This window comes from Astatotilapia calliptera, chromosome 11 (assembly GCF_964374335.1).
Source record: "Astatotilapia calliptera chromosome 11, fAstCal68.1, whole genome shotgun sequence".
Lineage (NCBI taxonomy): Eukaryota > Metazoa > Chordata > Actinopteri > Cichliformes > Cichlidae > Astatotilapia > Astatotilapia calliptera.
Genome location: NC_137432.1, coordinates 38,930,318 through 38,951,700, shown reverse-complemented (window position 1 = coordinate 38,951,700; position 21,383 = coordinate 38,930,318). Strand labels below are relative to the sequence as shown.

Below are 21,383 nucleotides of genomic sequence, written 5' to 3'. Positions count from 1 at the left end.
TTATTAGTATAATACTTGTAACTCTGTAGCAGACAACAGTTTGATAAAGTGCTGTGTAAAAACAAACAAAAGATTAGATTCTATCAGTTTCAAAGATATTTAGTTTATATATGTTATATGACACAGTACATGTGTAAGAATGACCGATGTTGTGCCAAAAAATGATCGTCTGCCAAAAACTGATTTCCGGTTTTTGCCCTAAACTGATTGCTCGTATTTAACCTGCTATGAATAACTTGTTGTTTTATAATATGTGAAACATGTCAAATGTTTCCCTCATTAATGATATCAGGTCACTTTGAGCAACCAGCAACATTCCTGGAACAGGTAGAAGCTGCAACCAGTTTTTGGCAGTGACTTTTATCCTTTATTTATCCAGTTCACAAACAATCTTGTTGACATTAGAAATTTATTTTTTAAGAGTAATCTGGCCAAGAGGACAGCAGACAGCAAAACAAATATATCAATTGTATCTACATTAGAACCAGAGTTATAAAGATACTTGAACAACAGGTAATTATTGTATATATAAAACTCCTTTGTAAACCATGTTCACCGAAGTCTATTTACCAACATACATAAAGATATTACACATATTACACTTGGAAACATTGGAAATCATTTTTGACAGGCGAACACTTCTTGGCACAACGCCGGTAATAATTCAATTATCGTGTAATTAGCTGAGTAATTCCTAAATGCGTGTAGATTAAAGGACATTATTTTACCTGGACATGATTGTCTCTGATGAGCCTAAGGTACAAAACGTGCGGGCGACGACGATAAGGTTTTTCTAGCTCCTCGAGAATTAAAATTGTCCAAACAACTGAGCGACATTTCTGGGTCCATTTTAAAGTTTTCGCGCTGTGGCGCTAGCGACGGGAAAAACACGTAAGTAAGGGCGGAGTTGAAGGCTAGGAGGCTGTCCACAGCCCATCTGTTATGTTGGATACTCATTGTTTGTTCAATAAAGTTTCTATGGAGAAAAAAAGGGGGCTGCCCACAGCCGCTCACTTCCTGACTACCCGTCCGTCTAAGGACACTACCTTGTGACGTAGGTAGTTAGTGTCCTTATGAGCGTCCTTCCCCTGAATTCGGACACAGCAACTGCTAGCAGGTAAAGGTGGTTCGATCCCAGGCTGCCTCCTGGCTGCATAGCGAATATCCTTGGGCAAAATGCTAACCCATGTTTGCCTACTGGTGGTGGTCAGAGGGCCCGGTGGCGCCAGTGTCCGGCAGCCTCGCCTCTGTCAGTGCGCCCCAGGGTGGCTGTGGCTACAATGTAGCTGCCATCACCAGTGTGTGGATGGGTGGATGACTGAATGTAGTGTGAAGCGCTTTGGGGTCCTTAGGGACTGAGTAAAGCACTATACAAATACAGGCCATTTACCATTTACCAAAGTGCAACGTTTAGTGATCGGCACATGCTGCGGTGCAGCTGAGGACTAACCCAGCTCCGCCTGTACCAGCCTGATGTCTCTCTCACCATTACGGCCCACACTTTGGGAGTCACTGCACGGATTACGGTGCAGGTGAATGATGTGTCCCTGGACTCTGTCGTGCTTTGGAATAACGTCAGGTGTATGAACCAGGTGTACACCTCCCACAGGCTTCAGACCAGGTGTTTCAGCCTGGCTCAGATTCAGCAGATGAAGTTTACCGTAAAACACCATATTTGGAGGACAGGGTCACCGTCAAGGCTGGACTGGGACAAAAAATCGGCCCGGGCATTTTGACTAGAGACCGGCCCACCAGGACAAAGATTGAAAATGTGACGTCATTCAGGGGTAAAACCGCAAAGGATTCTGGGAACTTGTGGCAAGAGGTACTAGCGCACGCAGGCTTTCAATTGAACTCAGTTACACAGCGATAAAAAGAAACCCAAAAAATGTCAAGAAGCTGTTGTATTATTAACTGCAATAGCCGGTCGCATGACAGCCACGGGAAGCCGACGGGTAAAGAGATCGTTTTTTTTAATCGGATTACGTCGTTGAAGAGAAATTTTTTAAGCCATGTTTCCGAAGTAAGAGCCGACGGATGGTCTGGATATACCAAATATAACGTCCCAGAACACTCCAGCTCACAGGTTAGTCTGCTCCAAATCAAATCAAATCACTTTTATTGTCACATCACATGTGCAGGTACATTGGTACAGCACATGTGAGTGAAATTCTTGTGTGCGAGCTTCACAAGCAACAGCTTCCAAGCATTTCCACACAGGTCAGTTAATGCGTCATTTTCATAACATAATTAGTGATATGAATGTGACAGGTGAGACCTGGAGACTTGGGACCGCCCCTGGTGGGCGGAGCTGGTCTTCGCTCCTTTCATAAGCGCAGGTGTGGGCAATTGGGTATTCCTTTGCAAACCTGAAGCTGCGAGTGCTTGGTCCGAGTTGGGCAAGTTGGTGTTTCTTAACTATGAAAGTCTGATACGCGTCCTCCCCTAAACTTCTGTTAGAACGGTAGGTTACACAAAAATGTACCACTTGAGCTCTGGCTGTTGGCAGAGGTTTACAGTTATTTGCACCCTTGTAGGTGGGAAACATTGCTCCCGTGAGAACGGTATAGTGGACTTCATCGCCACTGACCCACATTTATTAGGGTGTGACACGAACTTGTGGACAGGTAACAAAACCAATTCAGTGGAGGAATTTTCCTGTGTTTTATTGTCCAGCTAGTGATCTCCTGCCTTTTATTCACAGAGTACCGAGCTGCTGCTTTGCCAGGTGGATTTCTGGCTGCGGGCAAAGGACCCGACACATCAGTGTGTTTTAATTTGTTTTAAACTGGTGTAAGCCGACAGACTGACTGCTGCGGCTGTCGATGGTTTTGGGTTTTTGTTTTACTTTTTCTGTATCAGTAGGCACCACAGATATTGATTCGCAGGCGGTGAAGGCGCTGCAGGGAAAACAAATCCTTTTTTTGTCTCCCCGCTCTTGCATGCACAGCGGGGGGCCCGAGTGAAGACGGCACCGAAGATTTGCCTTTTTTTCTATAGTGTTTTACCCATTTGGGGTCATGTGTGAGTTGCTGTCCATTTTTAACCTGTGTGCTATGTCGATTTGTTTTTAAACTGTTCTCCGCAGCGCTTGTCCTGCCTCACGGGCAATCGTACAGTCTTATCGTTTTTTAATAAGGTAACGTTTTTAATTGTTTTTAGGTGCTGCTGTTACACTGTTTCTTTTATTTTGTATTAAAAATTAAACTCTTTTAAACTGACTGTGCGCCTACGGCTCTGTCCTATTTTAAATAGGTACCTACCACGGGTCACATAGGTTACAAGCAAGTCTGGCGCTGAACAGAAATTGTCGCGCTATGCTCCTTTATTTATTGTGTTTATTGTGCATAAATAGTGAATTGTCCTGACACAATATTGCGTTTCGCTTCTGTTATTATGGTACACTGACAAAAACATATACTTTTATTCACAGGATAAAACAGTTGTTTTGTATCACTAATTGCCCAGTACGATTACAGCATACAATATTATTGTCACTGCTACATTTCTGTGATGCTACCAGAAATTATTTCCACTACTAATTAATTACCGTTGAGCTCAAAGGTTATATTAATAAACTGTTAACGAATGTGTATCTATGACGACGATTTGTGAGACTGGTAAACTTACCTTTGTTCATACGATGGTCTTTCATTCTACACGGTGCGTTTCAAGGTCCTGCACCCATCCGTCGGTAAACTGTACCTGGGCTTGTTGCAGTGACCTGAAGTTACTAAACTTCACGAGTGTATGCACTCACTCCAAGAACCGTATAATTATAAATCTGAGCGTGGTGAAAGTTGGGCAGCACGCTGACGTCTTTTGTCCCTCTGTGTGCTCGTAAGGGTCTGACCCTTTCACTCCTTTGATTTTTTCCTCGTATCTTTTCTTTGTCTTTTCGTCGAGTCTGTCTTTGTACGGACCGGCATTGTTCTCTTTTTGTTTTGTACATTCCTTTTTTGTGCGGCAAAGAAAAAACAAGAAGGTATTGGAACCGGAGAATGAACGTTTTGCGGTGCTGCAAATGCTTGCATTTGATGCGGTACTTGGATTGTTTTGCCACGAGTTCCCGACATGCAATGCGCGAAAATCACATGATTGCTAAACAAGGGGGAGGGTGCATCCGGCCTCCTCGGCTGTAATTGGTCCAGCCCAGAGTCGATCATGACCAATTGGCCAATCCAACACCTTTCATTATATATACCCTTCCTTAAAAAAAAAAAAAAAAATCCACCGGCCCATAAAAACAAAAAATCGCCAGCGGCCCACCGGGCAAATGCCCGGTATGCCCGATGGCCAGTCCAGCTATGGTCACCGTTAAGATACAAACCTCTGCAGCTGTGGCCAACCACCTGCTTTCTTTCTGTGAACTGATGACCTTTGCCCTCTGAGCATTCCTCCTGGCTCTGATTTTTAAATTTGATGTTTTCTTGTCTTTGCGACTCCAGACATGCCGATCCATGTTTTCTTCGCATCTCCTCAGACACAAACTGGACCTCTTTGTTCTTATTTTAACTGAAGACTGAAATTATGTGTAAATGATTTCTTTTCCTTTGCATGTGTCACGGTGTGTGCTGCAGCAGGCAGGGACCCAAACGCAGGACTCGTACACGGGATGAAAACTTAAAGCGGACACAGAGGAAAACACAGCAGGACAACGAGAGGACGGGGACAGGAGGGAACACAGCTGGGACCATCAGGGGGCGCCACGCCAGTGCCACAAATGTTGGGGAAAAAAAAAAGAAGTTGGTACTATTATTTCTAAATACAAAAAATAATCCCACGTTAATTAAAATGCAAAGTAAATCTTATTTAATAGAAATATTATTTGTTACAACATTACGCCCCCCTCCCCGCACGGTGCGCCCCCTCCCTTCCCGTATCATGGTTCCTTTTGGACACAAGATGTCAAAACGGCCAAAACTGTCAGGTGGCCAGGGAAGAAAAAAGAGAGAAGAAGAGGAGGAGAAACGAGAAAAAGACAGAGGTAGGTAACGTTAGCCTACATGAAATTATTTGAATGTGATAGTAACCTAAATTTTTAGCATTAAGCTAATGTTACATGATTCGCTAATTGCTAATCAATAAATAGCTAGTTAACTGTTTTAACGTCAGTTAATATTGTGGAGGGGGCTAAATTGTTATGGAAAATAATAATGTAACGTTAGGTAATTACAGTACTCCCACCTTTCCCACCATTCCTCATTTGTATTCATCTTTTAAGCAGGTGTTTTTTGTTTACATTGTTATTGCCTTCTGGTTAGCTAACGTTTACCCTGCAGGTAATAGTCACTTTTCCACCCCTGTATATATTATAGTTGTAAGCCTAGTTGTTAAAGCGCACATCATTAATGTTAATTAAGCAATATCACATGAGAGGGAATGCTGTTTTTTAATATGAGCACTGCTGTGATTCGGTCAAAGATAATCATAACATAACATTCTCATATGATATTATACTGTTACTTTGCATTCTGCTATTCAGCATTTCACTGTAATGATGACAATAAATTGAATCTAATCTAATTTGCATATCAGTTAACATCATACATATATCTCTTTGGCTTTTCATTTATATTATATCATTTCATTTTATTCCTGGAATCATATGTTTTTATTATTAGACTTTAATACTCAGTGGTGTCACATACTCCTCTCTTCAGATGCACTGTTGAAGTTTCTAAATCCCACCCCTGGGCCATCTACCACATCTACCGCTGCTGCCTCCACTTCAGCAGCACAACCCACCAGTGATGCAGCATCAGCAGCACAACCCAGCCATGATGCAGCAGCATCAAGCGGTGTTATTGTATTTCATATATTCATTTTTTATTTTTTTGTATTCATTTATTTATTCATATATTTTTTTATCTTGTTAATTATTCTGATTGTGAATTTGCTTTCTTTAAGTAAAAAAAAAAAGGTCAAAGACAAAGCTATTCGGTTTCTTGTGAGTACATACGCTACACTGCCGATGTAGGGGGGCGCCACCTAAAATCTTGCCTAGGGCGCCAGATTGGTTAGGGCCGGGCCTGGCTGGGACACATCAGACCTAACGAGACAGGGGGAAGCAAAACTAGATACACTGCACACAGGACAGGAACTATCAAAATAAAACAGGAAACACACAGACTCAGGACACACAGCTTACACAATGAGTGGGGAGACATGAAACGTGGGACATGGGAAATCACAGAGTATACACTGCTGAGGTAAATACTAAGGGAGGAACAATCACTAAAGAAAGCCAAAACCATGAACAACAATAAGAACATAGTGTTACGTTACGTAGTTACAACGTTTGAAACACAAAAACTCGTGACAGCATCCATCAATAGATAAATATGACACAAATAAAATCATGACTTTATTATAAATAACAGAAGGACATTTCTGTTTGTGGGTTCATTTTGAAGCTTCTAGTATTTTGAAGCACTGTGTTATTAATTCATTTATTTCACATGCTGGGTCCACGCCCTCATTTTATGTTTGACAGCGTTTTAGTAGGTAAAAGCTTAGACATGAGCTGAGCTGCGGTTTGGGGAAGGCCTCGAAGGGGCCAGGCAGAACCCGTGTACTACACAGAAGTGAAGAAGTTGGAGAATTGAAAAGGGAGGGTGGGGCTCGTAAATGAGAATAAACAGCTTGCAGAAGTGGGGGAACATATAGAGATGAGAATCAGAAGGGGCGTGTTTGGAGGCGGGGTCACACTCCTGAAATTCCGATACTTAATCTCCATTATTTGTTTCAGGAAGTGACCTTAATTGGTCGCGAGTGCCTAATGCTAGTTAGACTGACTATCAGTCTGCATCCACACATACTGCTAATTAGTAAAATCCAATCTAAACCGTAGAATTTCTCTCACTACAACTGGAGCTCCGCCTCCACAGATGCTCTGTTAGTACAGAGGTCATGATGGAAATATGTTATATGCAAATATATTTTTGTACATGTTAATATTTCATACATGTTACTGTGTTCTGTTTGCAGCGAGAGCAGCGACAAACTGGAGCTCAGTTCCTTCTGTAGGTTGTTAGGTTTTGTATTGTTGATTGTCATTTATGCTTAGAAATATTTAACCATATATGCTTAGAGGTGTATAATCAATTGTGTAGTGATAGGATGTGTGATCTTTAGCAGGCTGCAAAGGCTTGGTGTGTATTCCACACTGGAATGCACACCTACATCCTGGGAGCATGGGAAGAGGTCGTACCTTGTTTTATTGTTTTATGGTAGGATAAACGTGGCTGTATCTGTTTTAGGCTAAGTGCCTTTTGTTTAGATGAACTGTTGGACTTCCAGACCAGCAGGTTTAGGGAAGTCATTTATGGGGTCACACTCTGACCCCCCCCACACACACACACACACACGGTACTCTTTGTTTGTATGTAGACGTCATATGTTAATGACCCTATGCATATTCATGTAACCACAATAAAAGGAGTGCTATGGGGAACCTGGCTGAGAGTCTGATGGAGGTCAAGTGGTGGGACGACACTTGGCTCCAGGCAGGTCTCCCTCATGCATGAGTAACACGAAGAACTCTGCCTACTTGGTGTTCAATGCTTTTGCTGTATAATTATATTGTCTTCAACGTTCCAGCGAATAGGTTCAAGCTACAAACCTATCAAGGTACACCCATAAAGGTGATTCTGATGCCACACAGAGTCACGTCACGAGGTCGTCTGACTGCTCTCTCTCTCCCACCTGCTCCTGTGTTTCTGTGGCCACGCCCTCTGACCTCTCCTTCCTCCTCCTTCTCCTCCTCCTCAGCACCAGCAGCAGCAGGACGGCAGCGAGCAGCAGGAAGACCAGAGGCGAGATGGAATGAACTCTGTGAGAGTACGATGACTCCGCCCTCCAGTTTACCCTCAGCCGGTTGTCCAGGCTCAGGTGAGACGCCTCACAGGTGTAGTTGTGTTTCCTCTGCAGCTCCTTTTCGTCGACCATCAATGTCTTCCTCACTTGGTAGAGGCCGTTCCCATTGGGCAGCACCGAGCCGATGCGCAGCTCGCCTTCGTCCACGGGCTGGCCGTCCCGCAGCAGGCTCAGGTTAATGTGGCGAGGGTAGAAGTCAGTGGCCAGGCAGGTGACCTGAGCCCCGCCCACCACTTGCCTGGTGATAAAGCGGAGTCGAGGCTTCACCCTTCGCATCACAAGGTGCTTCTCGCGCTCCAGGAAGTGTTGGAGCGTCCGCACACAGAACGGTAGATATATGTTTGAATACAGCATCTGGAAGGATGTTTTCTTTAGGGCGTCCCACTGGATCTCCCAGCCTTCCCTGACAGCATACGTGAAGTGGGTCATGTTGTAGAGCAGGCTGTCGGCGTCCTGCCCGTTGGAGCCGTCTCTGAACATGATGAGTGCCGGCTGGCCGTCCTCCAGTACCTCGCAGCCCGTTACCCTCTGCTGGACATGAACGCCATCGATGGTCAGGTTAAAGCGATGCTTCACCAGATTCAGCCTCTTCTTCATGCTGGAGTAAATGTCTCGTAGCACAGTCACGGGCTCCTGGCCCAGGTTGAGTTCCGCTTCGTGGTCAGATGCCGTGCTCGCCCTCATCACCCGGTCGACCTTTGAGTCATAGTATCCCACCTGGATGTCATCCAACATCAGAACAACAGTGAACTCTGGGAAGTGGGCAGAGCCTGGGATGTAGGAGGCAAGCGCCCAGAGGGAGTGTCGTCCTGTGCCTGATGGAACAAATTTACAACAATGTTACTTAAAATAACGTAAAACTTCAGGCTAATGTTCCCAAAGCTCCCGACCTCTGGGCTCTACCCTTCCCCACTACTGGCTCCTGCTGAACCCGATTATCATGCCATTGGCTGAGGTCGGAGTCCTGCAACCAGTGGCTGCTCTCCGTGGCCTGTGTAAGCACAGTGGTTGTTGTGTTGGTGTGTTAGCCTTGTTTGAGACATTTCATCCCAGAAGCGTGTTCAGTTCTAAAACCAAATGGTAAAAAGTCCCAGGTGCTTCATGTGCTTCATCACATGAACCATTGTAAAAAACCCAAAAGCATGTAGGTCATTATCAGGTTTTGGGTGAAACCATTGTTTCACTCTATATCACAGGTGTCAAACTCCAGGCCTCGAGGGCACAACTGTACCCTCAAACAGAATAATAACATGGACTGAACCACCACTCACAACCACCAGCACTTTATATAGCCTCTGTAGAAACTATCTACACCCTCACTTATCTTAACTGCACTACTGTATAGCTCTGTGTAAATAATCATTCTGTACATTCGATAATCTTTAATCCTACAACTGTTTACAACTTGCATAGTTCCCATTTCTGTATAGCTGTATATCTCAGATTCTGTAAAGTTATTTATTTCATATTCTGTATAGTTTTTCATATTTATAGCCTGCACATAGCTTGTACTCACTACAGCCTGTACATACTTATAGTTATAGAATATTCACAACATACTTCATAGCGTGTACATTATAACTGTCACGACCTGCGGGGTCGGCAAGGCACTGATCAGCAATCTCTCTCCCCCTCCCCTGTTTTGCCGGGGCGGAACTCATGGCAGGTTCACGCCCTCAGCCCACGCCCTCCCGGATCATGCACACCTGGGCCTCATCAGACCAGCTGGTATATCAGAAGGAGGAGATCAGCTGTTCAACGCTGGATTGTTGTGAAGACTCCTGTCAGTACACGTCGAGCCCTAGTTTCCCACACTTCCGCCTCAGAAAGTAACATTTGTCTCTCTGTTCTAGATTCCCCGGACCCGTCCCCGTGTTTCCCCGTGTGGAGCGTGTAAGAGGTGGCTGGTCACTAGCGGAGAGAGGTTGGCGTGAGCGTGTGTGTGATCCCCTTGTTTTCCCTGGAGCCCTGGAACCCGTCCTCGCACATCTTGTATATAGCACTGTCCTCGCACTGCCTGTAAATACACTTGGTGAAGATTTTTGTGAATAAACGGTCTCTGTTACAACACACTCCGGAGTCCTGCGAGTGGATCCTCAGAGCAACCCGTGACAATAACATACCATAATAGACCCATTTCTGTCATGGTTCGGCTGTGTGGCAGGCAGGAGAAGGACCCAAACGCAAACTCACGGAGACGAAACGTAAACTCAAAAACACAGCTTTAATGCTGGCATAAAGTGAAACACAAAAAACAGTACTAAACTTAAACTGGGGAGACTAAAGCACGAGGAGCCACAGGGAAAAATCACACAGCTATGAGGGAGACTACGACACTGACAAAGAGAAACACAGGGCTTAAATACACAGAGGGATAACGAGGGAATGAGACACAGAAGGAGGGCACAGCTGGGAGAAATCAGGACTGGACAAGACAGAGACGCAAAACTAGAAACACTCACATGAGGCATGGACCTTCAAAGTAAAACAGGAAGTATCACACAGAGACGCGAACTAGACACAGTGGAGACAGCAACTAAGAAACAGAGACAAACCATAAGGCAGAGGTCTAAGAACCAAAATACACAGAGGGAAATACTCAGCTTTGAACACAAGAGACTAGACTAGAGGGAGTAACAAAAGACCAACCATGAGAACATAATGCACAATGCAGGGTGACAGAAAACAAGAAACTCAAACATGCAAAGACACACCATAAACAGAACAGAGGGGGCACAGAGAGACATGAAGGGCAGGGGAGACTTAACATGGGTTGAAACACAAGGGGGAACTAATAAGCAAATGAACATAGGAGGCCTAATGAGCTAAACATACTATAAACATCAAAATGAACTAGAACTCAAAACACTGGGTCCTAAGACCCAGGATCGTGACAATTTCTGTAATATACTTACATATCTATACTATTGCTAATATATATTGTAATATATCTATATCACTAAAGCACTTCTGGATGGATGCAAACTGCATTTCGTTGCCCTGTACTTGTGCATTTGCAATGACAATAAAGTTGAATTCTATTCTATTCTATTCTATTCTATTCTATCTTGACAGCAAAATTATTTCAAGCAAGGAAAATTCATTTCTGCGTGCAGGAAATATGTTTTAATGTTTGCTATCATTCAATTTCAATTTCAATTTTATTTATGTAGCACCAAATCACAACAGCAGTCGCCTCAAGGTGCTTTATATTTTAAGGTAGACCCTACAATAATACATACAGAGAAAATCCCAACAATCATATGACCCCCTATGAGCAAGCACTCTGGTGACAGTGGGAAGGAAAAACTCCCTTTTAACAGGAAGAAACCTCCGGCAGAACCAGGCTCAGGGAGGGGCGGGGCCATCTGCTGTGATTGGTTGGGGTGAGAGATTCATATACACACACAATAACAGCCCCTCTCACTCAGCTCTGTGTGCTGACAGACCTGCCCCACATGGCTGGGACATTTGACCTCAGAACTGAAGAAGCTTCTCGAATGAAACGTCTTCAAGCAACTTAAAGAAGTCCAGACGCTTTTCTTCCCGAGCTCCTTAGACTACTCAGGGATTAATAAAGTATTCTAGTTCTGATTTGGTGTTATATAAATAAAATTGATCTGAACTGAATTGAAAATTTAATATTTTTGATCAATTATTAAATGATTTAACAGGGACTTATTAGAACTAATGATTAATAATTAAGATTGAATAGTTTTAATCTTTGGTGCAGTTGAGGAGGGTCTATTGTTATTTCTTTGTAGATTTTTATGCTTAAATGGTTTCTTTGGTTTGTTTGCAGATGGCCCGGGAGCAGAAGCTCCAGAGAGATGGGATTTTAGTGGCATTACTAACTGCCACTAAATTACTTACTGGTGCAGGTTCCGCTCTTCGGCAAAGGTTTCTTCATTTGGTTCTGTCCAAGGCGTCCTCAGGTGATGCGTTAACGGTCTAAATGTCTTCTTTGATTTTGTCCAGCCACTGTTTCTTTGGTCTGCCTCGAGGCCGGCATCCTGGGTCGATCCTCGTAGCCGTTTTTGCTACAGAGTTCTCATCGCTTCGAATCACGTGTCCATACCACCTCAGGTGGGACTCGAGCATCTTTTCCTTTATTTGGGCTACACCTAGTCACTTCCGTATGTCCTCGTTAATAACCCGGTCCCATCTCGTTATTCCCATTCTCCATCGGAGCACGTGCATCTCCGTGTTGGCCCGCATTGACCACACATGAGCAGGCCCTAAACACCACGGAGATCGTGGTGTTTAGGGCCTGCTCATGTGTGGTCAATGCGGGCCAACATGCGCAGCCATTTTCCCATGAGTCGATCTGGCATTTTTGTGTCACAAAGTACACCAGTGACCTCTCGCCATTTTAACCAGGCTGCATTATTCGTGCTCGGACATCGGAGGTGATATTTCCGTTGTAGCTGATGACTGAACACAGGTAGCGGAACTTCAACTCTGTGTTATGATGGTGCCATCAGTTTGGGGAGTCTCCTTCCAGGTATTCAGTCTTTTTCATATTGACCCCCATACCATAGTTGTCGAGCCGGGTCTTCCAGAGTTGAGTTGTCGTTTGAGTCTCTTGAAGACAATCTTACCAAACAAAACGAGGCACACTGATGTCTAGATTTCACATAATTTCATGATGTGGTAAATGATGAATACCTGGGAAAGGAGAAGTGTGAAATCTGTCATGGTCCTGAGTCTGTGGACTTTTTCTGTTTGTATTAGTTATCCTTGATTTCATGATGTGTTTTTGCTCGTCTCTTGGTTTTGATTTCTGTCTCTAGTATTCCCCTCTTCTCAGGTCCTTTGCATTTCTTGTGTTCTAGTTCTTTGGTTGTGGTTCTGTGCTCCTTCTGTTTAGTGTACACTCATCCCTGCCGGTGTGTTCCCTTTGTTCTCTGTCAGCTGTATCCCCTCGTCAAGTCCGCGTCTGTTATGTTTCCTATTTTACTTTGAAAGTCTGTGTCCTATGTCAGTGTTTTGAGTTTTGCTTCCCCTGGTGTTGTCATGTCAGATTACGCCCAGCTGTGAGACATCATTCCCCTCTTTATCCTTCAGTGTAGCCCTGTGTTTCTCCCTCATGCTGTGTGTTTCCCTGTGTGCCTCCACGTATGCTTAGTTTTCCTGATTCCCAGTTTAGGTTTTGTATGTTTTTTTGTTCAGTAATAAAGCTGCTTTTTGACTTAGACTTTCGCCTCTGTTGAATCTGCACTTTGGGTCAATCCCTGCCTGCCACACAGCCCTAACATGACGAAATCCTTACAAATGCTGTCAAAGTTAGGGTTTTTTTTTTGTTTTTTCTTCCTTTTCTAAAATCAAGTTTGAATCCAGTTTTTACACGATGCCGAGCAACATTTTAAATGTACAGAGAGATTAAAAAGTTTGAACCTGTAAAACCAGTCTGACATCACAGGTCCATCGGTGAAATCACTAACCATGTTTTTATCTTTTACCTTTGATTTAAAAATGTGACATTTGAGTCTCTGAATGATTGAATTAATCAGGACGTTGAATCGAACAGATAACCAAACACTGACAGATACAGGTACAGTCAGACAGGTGAGCACAGCAGCTTTCACTACCTGAGCTCATGGTGCGGTGGAGCAACAGAGACATCAACATCAGCTGCAGGACAAACATGTCGATGAAGCTGATCAGTCCTGATCTATTCCGGTTGGTCCTGATCCGTATTCGATCCGTCTGTGTCTCAGAGAGTCTTCACTTTCATTTTCTGAGCTCTGAGTTCCGGGGCAGTTTAGGCCAATCAGCATCCTTCTTTCACTGTCTCTGGGCAGATTTGAGGATTGTGACCAATCAGACAAAAATAATAAAAACGGTTTGCATTCTTTGCCACGGCTGCAGCATGACCAGCTTAACCTGGACTGTTTGTCCAGCAGCTGCTTCTTTGAGTGTGTCCATGAACACGTTATTAAAAAGTCGTTATTTGACTTCCTGAGTTTGTAAAATGAATAAAATCTGCTATTCGGTTTTTAAGTGATGACGTGATGAGTCCTGCTTCCAGGCCTGAAGTAGTCTGCATTTAATAAGGCTTTTGTGTTTTTAATATGTTTTAATGCTTTGTATCTTGTTCTATTTAATCTCAACAAGCCCCTAAAAACAGTCAGTGATTGCTGTCAGCCTCTTTCGGTTTTATTACCGCTAATCGTTTTAAAGCTCAGTTTTAAACCTCACGATGTAACTCCAGCCCAGCAGTAGTATATTAATGACTAACCTCGTATTGTGGATGGATTATCTCAGTTGTTCTCCTGACTGAAGTTTGGTCCGTTTACAGCATCCTGCCATGCGATTGCATTTGTCCCGAACCATCAAGTTAACTTTTATCAAGTGGAAAAAAGTTAGCGTTCATCCTCCAGCTTCACTGTGTTTATGCTAACATAGCTGTGTTGCTAGCGGCCACGTAGCACATCATTATATACCAGCTAGCCCAACTTCAGTAACCCTACAAACGTCACTGCTGTTTAGTTTTCTGTCTTCATTTATGTTGGAAGTGATAGCAGAGCTGTACGTTTGAATGCTTCATAAATCTCTCAGTCAGAGCATGCTACATCATGTTTAGGTGGAAGCTAGCGACCTAACTTCCTGCTAACTTCTAACTCTGTTAAATGTAATAAATTTGGTTTTCATGGATGTTAAACGTAATTGTTTCACCTGGTAAAGCAGCAACGCTGATCATTTTATTAAAGATGAAAGAATTTAGAAGTTTTTCAACTCTCAGTAATGCTACAGTGATCATTTGACTTTGGGACCTGCAGCAGAGTTTGGGCCCAGACATGGCTAATGACGTCAGACTTAAAGACCTGATTGTAAGGAAACAAGAAGGAAATGAGCCTGTGACTTTCTGCCCCAAAAGTGTCAGTGCTGGACTCATGCAGACACAGATAATCCAGAGTACATCACGGTCAGGCCGACACAGGTGAGCTCTGAAACAGGCTGAAGGGTTCAGGTCATACTAACTAAAGGTGCAGGTAAATATTAATAAATAACAATCATAATAAAGCAGAGGCTCGTTAGCGACCTGCTGACCTGTTGTCCTTAAAGTGAGTGTGGAGCTGCAGGTGCAGTGTGTGGATTCAGACATTAGGCTGTGATACTGACCTTTGCCCTGCTTTCTGCCTGCAGGCTCTAAAAGTGTAAGCAGAGCTGGAAACATGAGTGGCTGAGTCAGAAGCTGTCACGCTGATCCTCAGCCAATCACACACCACCGCTGACACACACACACACACACTGGTTTTCATATCTTAGTGAGGACATCCCATTGACATAATGCTTTCCCTAGCTGCTTACCCTCACCATCAAAAATGAATGCCTAACCCAACTGTAACCCTGACACTAAAACCACATTTTGAGCCTCAAAATTACCTTCAAACCCGCAGGGACAGACATGATGTCCCCATAAGGGCTGTTGGTCCCCACAAGTATAGTGGCATGCCAATTCTCTGTCCTCACAAAAACGTCTAAACGTGTACACACACACACACACTGCAGTGAGTCAGTGGTTTCTAAAAACGCCCTTGTCCAGCGTGTCCTCATCTTTCCAGGAAAAACAGGAAGTTAAAAATACAGATGCACCTGTGCTGCTCAGAAATGCATCTGTGCGACCTCTTACCCACTTCAGTACACACACACACACGCACACATTTGTGGTCCTCTGTGTCAGGTATCTCTGGATGTTATGTGTGGACTGTTTTTTCTTGTTTATTTGACATGTTTCAGTCACGTGTTCATTTCTCCTGCCAGCAGGGGGCAGTTCAATTTAATTTAAGTGATATAGCACCGCCACAAGAACAGCCGGCTCAAGGAGCTTTATACTGTCAGGCAAAGACTACAGTGTTACACAGAAACTCCATTTAGACGACCTCGTGTGTGAGCAAGCAATTTGGTGACAGTGGGAAGGAAAAACTCCCTTTTAACAGGAAGAAACCTCCAGCAGAACCAGGCTCAGGGACTGGCTGGGGTGAGGAGAGCTGCACTGACAGTGCTGTTATGAAGTAAACCTGAACATGTTTAAATCACAGAGCAGGAAGTGCCCCTCTCACCGTGTTTAACAACATCAAACAGGAAGTGGAGAACCCGAAACATTTAAACACAACTTATTTTTCCTCTAAGCTCCTCCTCCTCATCATCATTAAAGGAGAACACTTTCAGAAAGTATTTTAATTCTGAAAGAAACAAAATTCAAAGTTCATCTGACAGCCCTGCTCTGTACTTTATTATGGCGGGCCAACACTATTTTACTTTGGCGGGGCACTGCACTTTGCCATTGAGGCTGTTTTTTCAGTTTTTGTACTCATCTTCATTTCATGAAACTGTAGCAATATTTAGTTTCTACAACAAAAAGAAAATGAATAAAAGTCAACATTCTTCATGATCGCTTTATTTTTGCTGTTTGGGAACAAACTGAAAACACCCAAACATTTTCAACTCATGTATCACATAAAAAAAATAAAAAATAGGCTCTTATTTACAAAATCTTACACACAGGTAACTTCCTGTTACTACAGTAAATAATGCAACAACAAGTATCTAAAAAAAAACAAACATTTTCTCTGTTTTCACTGACAGGAAACAGCTGAATCAGAGGGGAATGGCTGTCAGGTCAGATCTCGAGGCAGAGCTGAGGCTCCGCCCTCAACCCGTGTCCTGGTGGAGAGACGGGGCGTTGGACCGTTTAAAGGGGACGCTGTCCTCAGAAGATGGGAACCACCTGAGAGGAGTTCTCAGAGTTCTGATCTACCTGAAGAAGAGAAAGAAAAACGAATGGATGACATCATCAGGACAGGATTAGCTGACAGCAGACCGCCAAACGACCCCGTGATGTCCAAAGTGCTGCTGCTGTCGCTGAGATCACACTAAGTTAAACTGGCGCGCTCACCTCACTGTATACGGGGGGAGGGGGGCAGTGAAGTTCAGGCGCTCTCATTATGAGCCCACCCTCCTCCTCCTCGTCCTCGGTGCCATCGTAGTCGTGGAGCAGCGGCGTGCGGGGGCCGTCCACCCTGAGGTCGCGGTGGATGTTGCTGTAGCTGGGTGGAGCCGAGGGGAAGGAGGTCCAGCTGGAGCCGGCCTGGCTACACATGCTGCTCGTCCGGCTGCCCACGCCGCTGAACGGGATCGTTCCGATGACCAGCGGCAGCTCCAGAGTCAGCTTCTCGCTGCCGGGGATGTGCAGGTAGATCTGAGGGGGTGGGGCTACAGGTTAAGCCTGCATCATTCCATTTTACTCATTTTACTTCTGATCTTATGACAACATTAGTGGTCTCTCACCATGAGAGCGTAGTCCACCTGGATGATGTCACAGCCAAGCAGAGAGGGCTTCAGTTTGGGCACCTTGATGGTCCTGCCCTGCCACATGTCGCACATCCCAGAAATTATGTGGTTTCCTCGCACCGCCGACAGCTTCTGACGCAACACCTGCACACAGGAAACCGCACAGGTCACACTTCCTGTCCCATGGCACTCACGTCTGAAAGTAAAGGTTAGGGCGTCACCTTGGTGCGTCCGTCCACGGCATACGAGTGTTTGGCGATGATGGCAGCCTTCGGCACCACAATGCGGGAGCACGTGTTCTCGAACTTGGCGTTGATGAAGATGTCCTCGCCCTCGCAGAAGCCCTTCCTGTCGATTTGAGCGCTAATGGACACCTGGCCATCAGGGATGAACATGCAGGTGACTTTCTTCTGAGCGGAGGCTGCCACCGGTGCCTGAGGGGAGGGGGAGGAGTTAATGAGCAGCACAGGTGACATCTCACAGCAGAGCTGTGCTGCATGGCCTTATGCAAGGATTATTCTGAACTGCACAGTTCAGAATAATCCTTCTTTACTGATACTGAGCCCCCCTTACTTTGAGCTCCACCCCCTTTAAGACTACTATCCTCTGACTGGCTACCCCTCACTGACAACAGATGGGTAGGGTTCTAGCCCTCTCTATGACATCACAGAGATCAGAGAGTAGAAAAGCCTGTAACAAACTGAGCGTTTCTCCGTGTCTGATATGAACATCTAACAGTAGAACAGGAAGTCAGCGGCAGGAGATGTGCATTAACCAGAATCTACTTCCTGTCTGAAGTTTGATTCCCGGGCGTTTCGTACCAGCAGGTCGGCTCGGTTCACGTCCAGCGGCTCCTCCACCTCAAATTCCTTCTCACACTGCAGGGCATGCTCGGACGGGCGGCGCAGCTCGGCCCGCACGTAATACCGCACCGAGCCCAACTTCCCTCTGAAGGACGACACCAGGCACCTGAAAGCAGAGCAGTGGCGTTCAGCAGCATGATCAACACGCCATCAGAAAGCAGCGGCGGGACTGGAAACTCACCCGGGTGGCGGCAGCTCGAAGCCGAACTGGAAGCTGAAGGTTTTACCAGCAGGAAGCAGGAAGCAGCCGTCAGAGTCTGAGACACAGGAAATAAGTAATGAGCAACTTCCTGTTTCACATTAAAGCTCAATTCTCTGACTGCAGAAAATGGAGCTTTTACTTCTTGGGAGTAAAAAGAGCGACTTCCTCCGTTTCTTTTTGTTTTTATCCTGTCTCACATCCTGCAGTTCCTCTGGAGTCCAGCAGAGACAGTAGTGAGCCAGACCCGCAGACTCCTATGTTAAAATGAACATGTTTACAGCGTGAAGCAGACACTGCTCTGGTCCCTGAAGACAATCTCCTCCTTCATTCGTGGGTTTTTATAAGTACAATTAAAGTTTGCATTACATCAGTCAATCACTGAGAGACTGCAGGAAATCCTAAAATCATGCAGATTCAGATTCTTCCGCGTGTTTCTCTAACTGATCTGGATAATAAAGTTTTTTTTATGTGAGCTTTGAATCGATACCTATATTGATTAACTAATTCCTGTACTGTCTGATCTCGGAGCTTCACCTGGGCTAAGCGCCTCCTCCAGCCGCACATCCTCGTCGTACTTCAGGTACTCCACCTCCTGGCTCCTCCCGCGCTTCTTGCGGGGCTGGACGCGCGCGCAGCCGGCGGCGGTGACGCGGAGGCCGTCCACCCTGCAGGGCTGCTCGGCCTGCAGCTGCACGGAGCCGGACAGCTTGTCCCCGCTGCTATAGAAGGCGCGGCCGGGTTCGGAAAACACCACCCGGAACAGCCGCAGCCTGCTGGCCGGGGACAGAACCATGACGACGGCCGAAACGGACCGGAAGTCAAGGGGTCAGAATGTCCGGTTAGTGCAGAAACCGCCACCGAGGCGCGAAAACAAAATGAAATAAGGGTTTAATGAACCAGGGAAGCTGCTAAATTAGAGAACTGGAAGTGCCACCGGGCCAGGCTGTCGGTACCGTCTGTGATTCTTTCTGTAAACAACCCCGGCCCGTTTTATACCGCAGGAGGGGCGGGGGTCCCGCTACCCTCCGAGCAGCACGTGCGGACAGCGTGAACTCGCCAAGCCTCTGCTACAGGGAACTCTGTGATTGGCCGGCCCAGAACGTCAGCCAATCGGAGCGCGAAGTGGACGCGTGAACAGTGCGTGAAATGGACTGTGGGCGGGGCGTCAAGCTGGCGGGCCATAAATGAGAGAGAGCGCCCAAAGAGCGGAGTCATCAGAGTGAGAATAGAAACCTTCAGTAAACAGCTCGTATACACAGGCAGCGACACCTCCATCCACAGCTTACACCCATCGCCATACACTACACCTCCATCCACAGCTTACACCCATCACTATGCCTGGGTGGAGGTCAGGGCTGGACTGGGACAAAAAAATCGGCCTGGGCATTTTGACTAGAGACCGGCCCACCAGGTATTATAGGAAAAACCATAAAGCCTTTGAATGAAAACAAACGCTGTTGTCACAGTGATGGACGCTGTCTTGTTGGTATATATGTATCAGTCTCATAAACTTAAATCTACACCATCCTCCTTATTCTGGTATTCTAAACAGTACCCGAAAGTAGACTGCTTGGTCGAGTTAACCTGAACTATCTACAACACATGGTGAAAACCTGAAATTAAGACAGAGGAGACTAGAGGTGAGACATGATCATTACTGATTACTGATGACAGATTTAGATATATTTTCATAAACCATTCATTTTCCACATCAATAAACAGCATGGCAGGGCAAAATATTCTTTCTAACATGGCAACCTTTACAAAGTGAAAGGAGATAGAAAGACAGCTGAGAAAGAATAAAACTTAATTGACTTTTTGATGGCATTTTACACACAGCACTGGTACAGTATCTAGAAAATGTGGGAAATACTGGCATCATATACAGTACTTCTGAAGAAATTATGATGGGACCCTAAAAAAATTACTATGTACAATAACCCTAAACAAAACATATTAATGCCCTACCTGGCCCCCTGGCAACACTTTGCTAGACCCGCCCCTGCACAGTTACCAGCTGTCAGCTACTTAGAAAAGGATCCTGGTGTTATTAGTCTCTCAGAAACAGTTCATAACTTCCCTACACAGAATAACTCCAGCTTTGTGTCTTTTTCATTCTAGCTGAAGTCCGGGACAAACTGTGTTCCTTTTCACTTCAATACGAAACGCATAATATTTTCTCTGAATACGAGACGATTCCGTTTTTTTTACGGGACAGTTGGAAACTCTACTAACTAACCTTATAAATAAAATAAGATAAAACAAGTTCAACATCAGTAACATCATAGCACCCGCCCAGTAGTATATAAACTCCGTCATGCTAGCTAGTACGCAGTACGAGTTACTGTAACTGACTGTAAAAAGTCAGCAAAACGAAAATAAACTCCACCTAAACTTGGTTCATATCTGACCCAGATAGACTGCAGGTCATAACTTCTTACCTGAAGTTCAGTTCATCGCCTCGGGTCTCTGCTCCTCCTGCCTTTCCATCATCCACCTGCCAGCGTGTTGCATCTGCTGGCCTCCATCACTTGCTAATGTTACTGAATCTGTGGAAGCTCCGCAATAGCCAAACAACTGAGTTATTTTTACACATCTCCCAGCATCTGGCCAATCCACCACCTTTCAGTGTGTATACCGTTACGGAAAAAAACGGAAAAAAAACAAACAAACCCATCGGCCCACCGGGCAAATGCCGATGGCCAGTCCGGCTATGGTGGAGCTGTACGCCATGGCTAGAACCAGACTGAGAGACAGCTCCATCCATCAGGCTGTCATTATGCTGAACTCTCTCCCTGCTCTTACACACACCAACTCCAGACCTGCATCCACCTCTTCCCTCTGAACCCCCCCAGACATAAATAAAACAAACTGAACATCCACCATCACCCTTTCACTGACTGCCCCCCCCCCCACACACGAACTCTTGCCCACAGTCACTATGGTTGTGTTGGACACTGTTGTTTATGAAAGACTGCATTGTGTTGTATATTAGAATTCTATTTTTTAATCTTTATATTGTTTTACTGTAACACTGAGGGCTGTGTGTGTTTGACTCCACCCACACATACCTATACACTACACCACCACCAGCTCACACCCATCACCATCCAGCTACAGCTGATCACCACCTACAGGAAACC

General features: G+C 45.1%; 2 protein-coding genes and 1 long non-coding RNA gene across 4 annotated transcripts; 1 reads left to right on the top strand and 2 right to left on the bottom strand.

The window, feature by feature from the left end:
- Positions 1-6,354: 6,354 nt before the first annotated feature.
- LOC113032642 (major histocompatibility complex class I-related protein 1-like) lies at positions 6,355-13,603 on the bottom strand. Its single transcript, XM_026185655.2, has 2 exons — positions 13,470-13,603; positions 6,355-8,693 (listed from the first exon to the last, which is right to left on the bottom strand). Exons 1-2 carry the CDS (start codon positions 13,525-13,527, stop codon positions 7,669-7,671), a joined length of 1,083 nt encoding a protein of 360 aa, XP_026041440.1. The 5' UTR covers positions 13,528-13,603; the 3' UTR covers positions 6,355-7,668.
- LOC145431885 (uncharacterized) lies at positions 7,765-9,931 on the top strand. Its single transcript, XR_013912195.1, has 2 exons — positions 7,765-7,893; positions 9,545-9,931. It is a non-coding gene; the product is annotated as an uncharacterized LOC145431885 (long non-coding RNA).
- Positions 13,604-16,266: 2,663 nt separating the features above from the next.
- LOC113032616 (thioredoxin-interacting protein-like) lies at positions 16,267-19,761 on the bottom strand. Of its 2 annotated transcripts, XM_026185616.2 has the most exons (8): positions 18,775-18,948; positions 18,380-18,494; positions 18,220-18,295; positions 17,997-18,144; positions 17,397-17,609; positions 17,173-17,319; positions 16,781-17,083; positions 16,267-16,642 (listed from the first exon to the last, which is right to left on the bottom strand). In XM_026185616.2, exons 1-8 carry the CDS (start codon positions 18,802-18,804, stop codon positions 16,595-16,597), a joined length of 1,080 nt encoding a protein of 359 aa, XP_026041401.1. In that variant the 5' UTR covers positions 18,805-18,948; the 3' UTR covers positions 16,267-16,594. The 2 variants fall into 2 exon arrangements, with proteins under 2 accessions (XP_026041401.1, XP_026041400.1); XM_026185615.2 differs by lacking the exon at positions 18,380-18,494 and having other exon boundaries at positions 18,775-19,761.
- Positions 19,762-21,383: the final 1,622 nt, after the last annotated feature.

Coding starts and splice junctions, on each gene's coding strand:
- LOC113032642 (XM_026185655.2), bottom strand. CDS start 13,527: ATGTTTGTCCTGCAGCTGATGTTGATGTCTCTGTTGCTCCACCGCACC. Junction 8,694..13,469: donor CCACCGCACCATGAGCTCAG/GTAGTGAAAGCT, acceptor TTGTTCCATCAG/GCACAGGACGACACTCCCTC.
- LOC113032616 (XM_026185615.2), bottom strand. CDS start 19,033: ATGGTTCTGTCCCCGGCCAGCAGGCTGCGGCTGTTCCGGGTGGTGTTT. Junction 17,610..17,996: donor TGAACCGAGCCGACCTGCTG/GTACGAAACGCC, acceptor CCCTCCCCTCAG/GCACCGGTGGCAGCCTCCGC. Junction 17,084..17,172: donor AGGTGGACTACGCTCTCATG/GTGAGAGACCAC, acceptor CCACCCCCTCAG/ATCTACCTGCACATCCCCGG.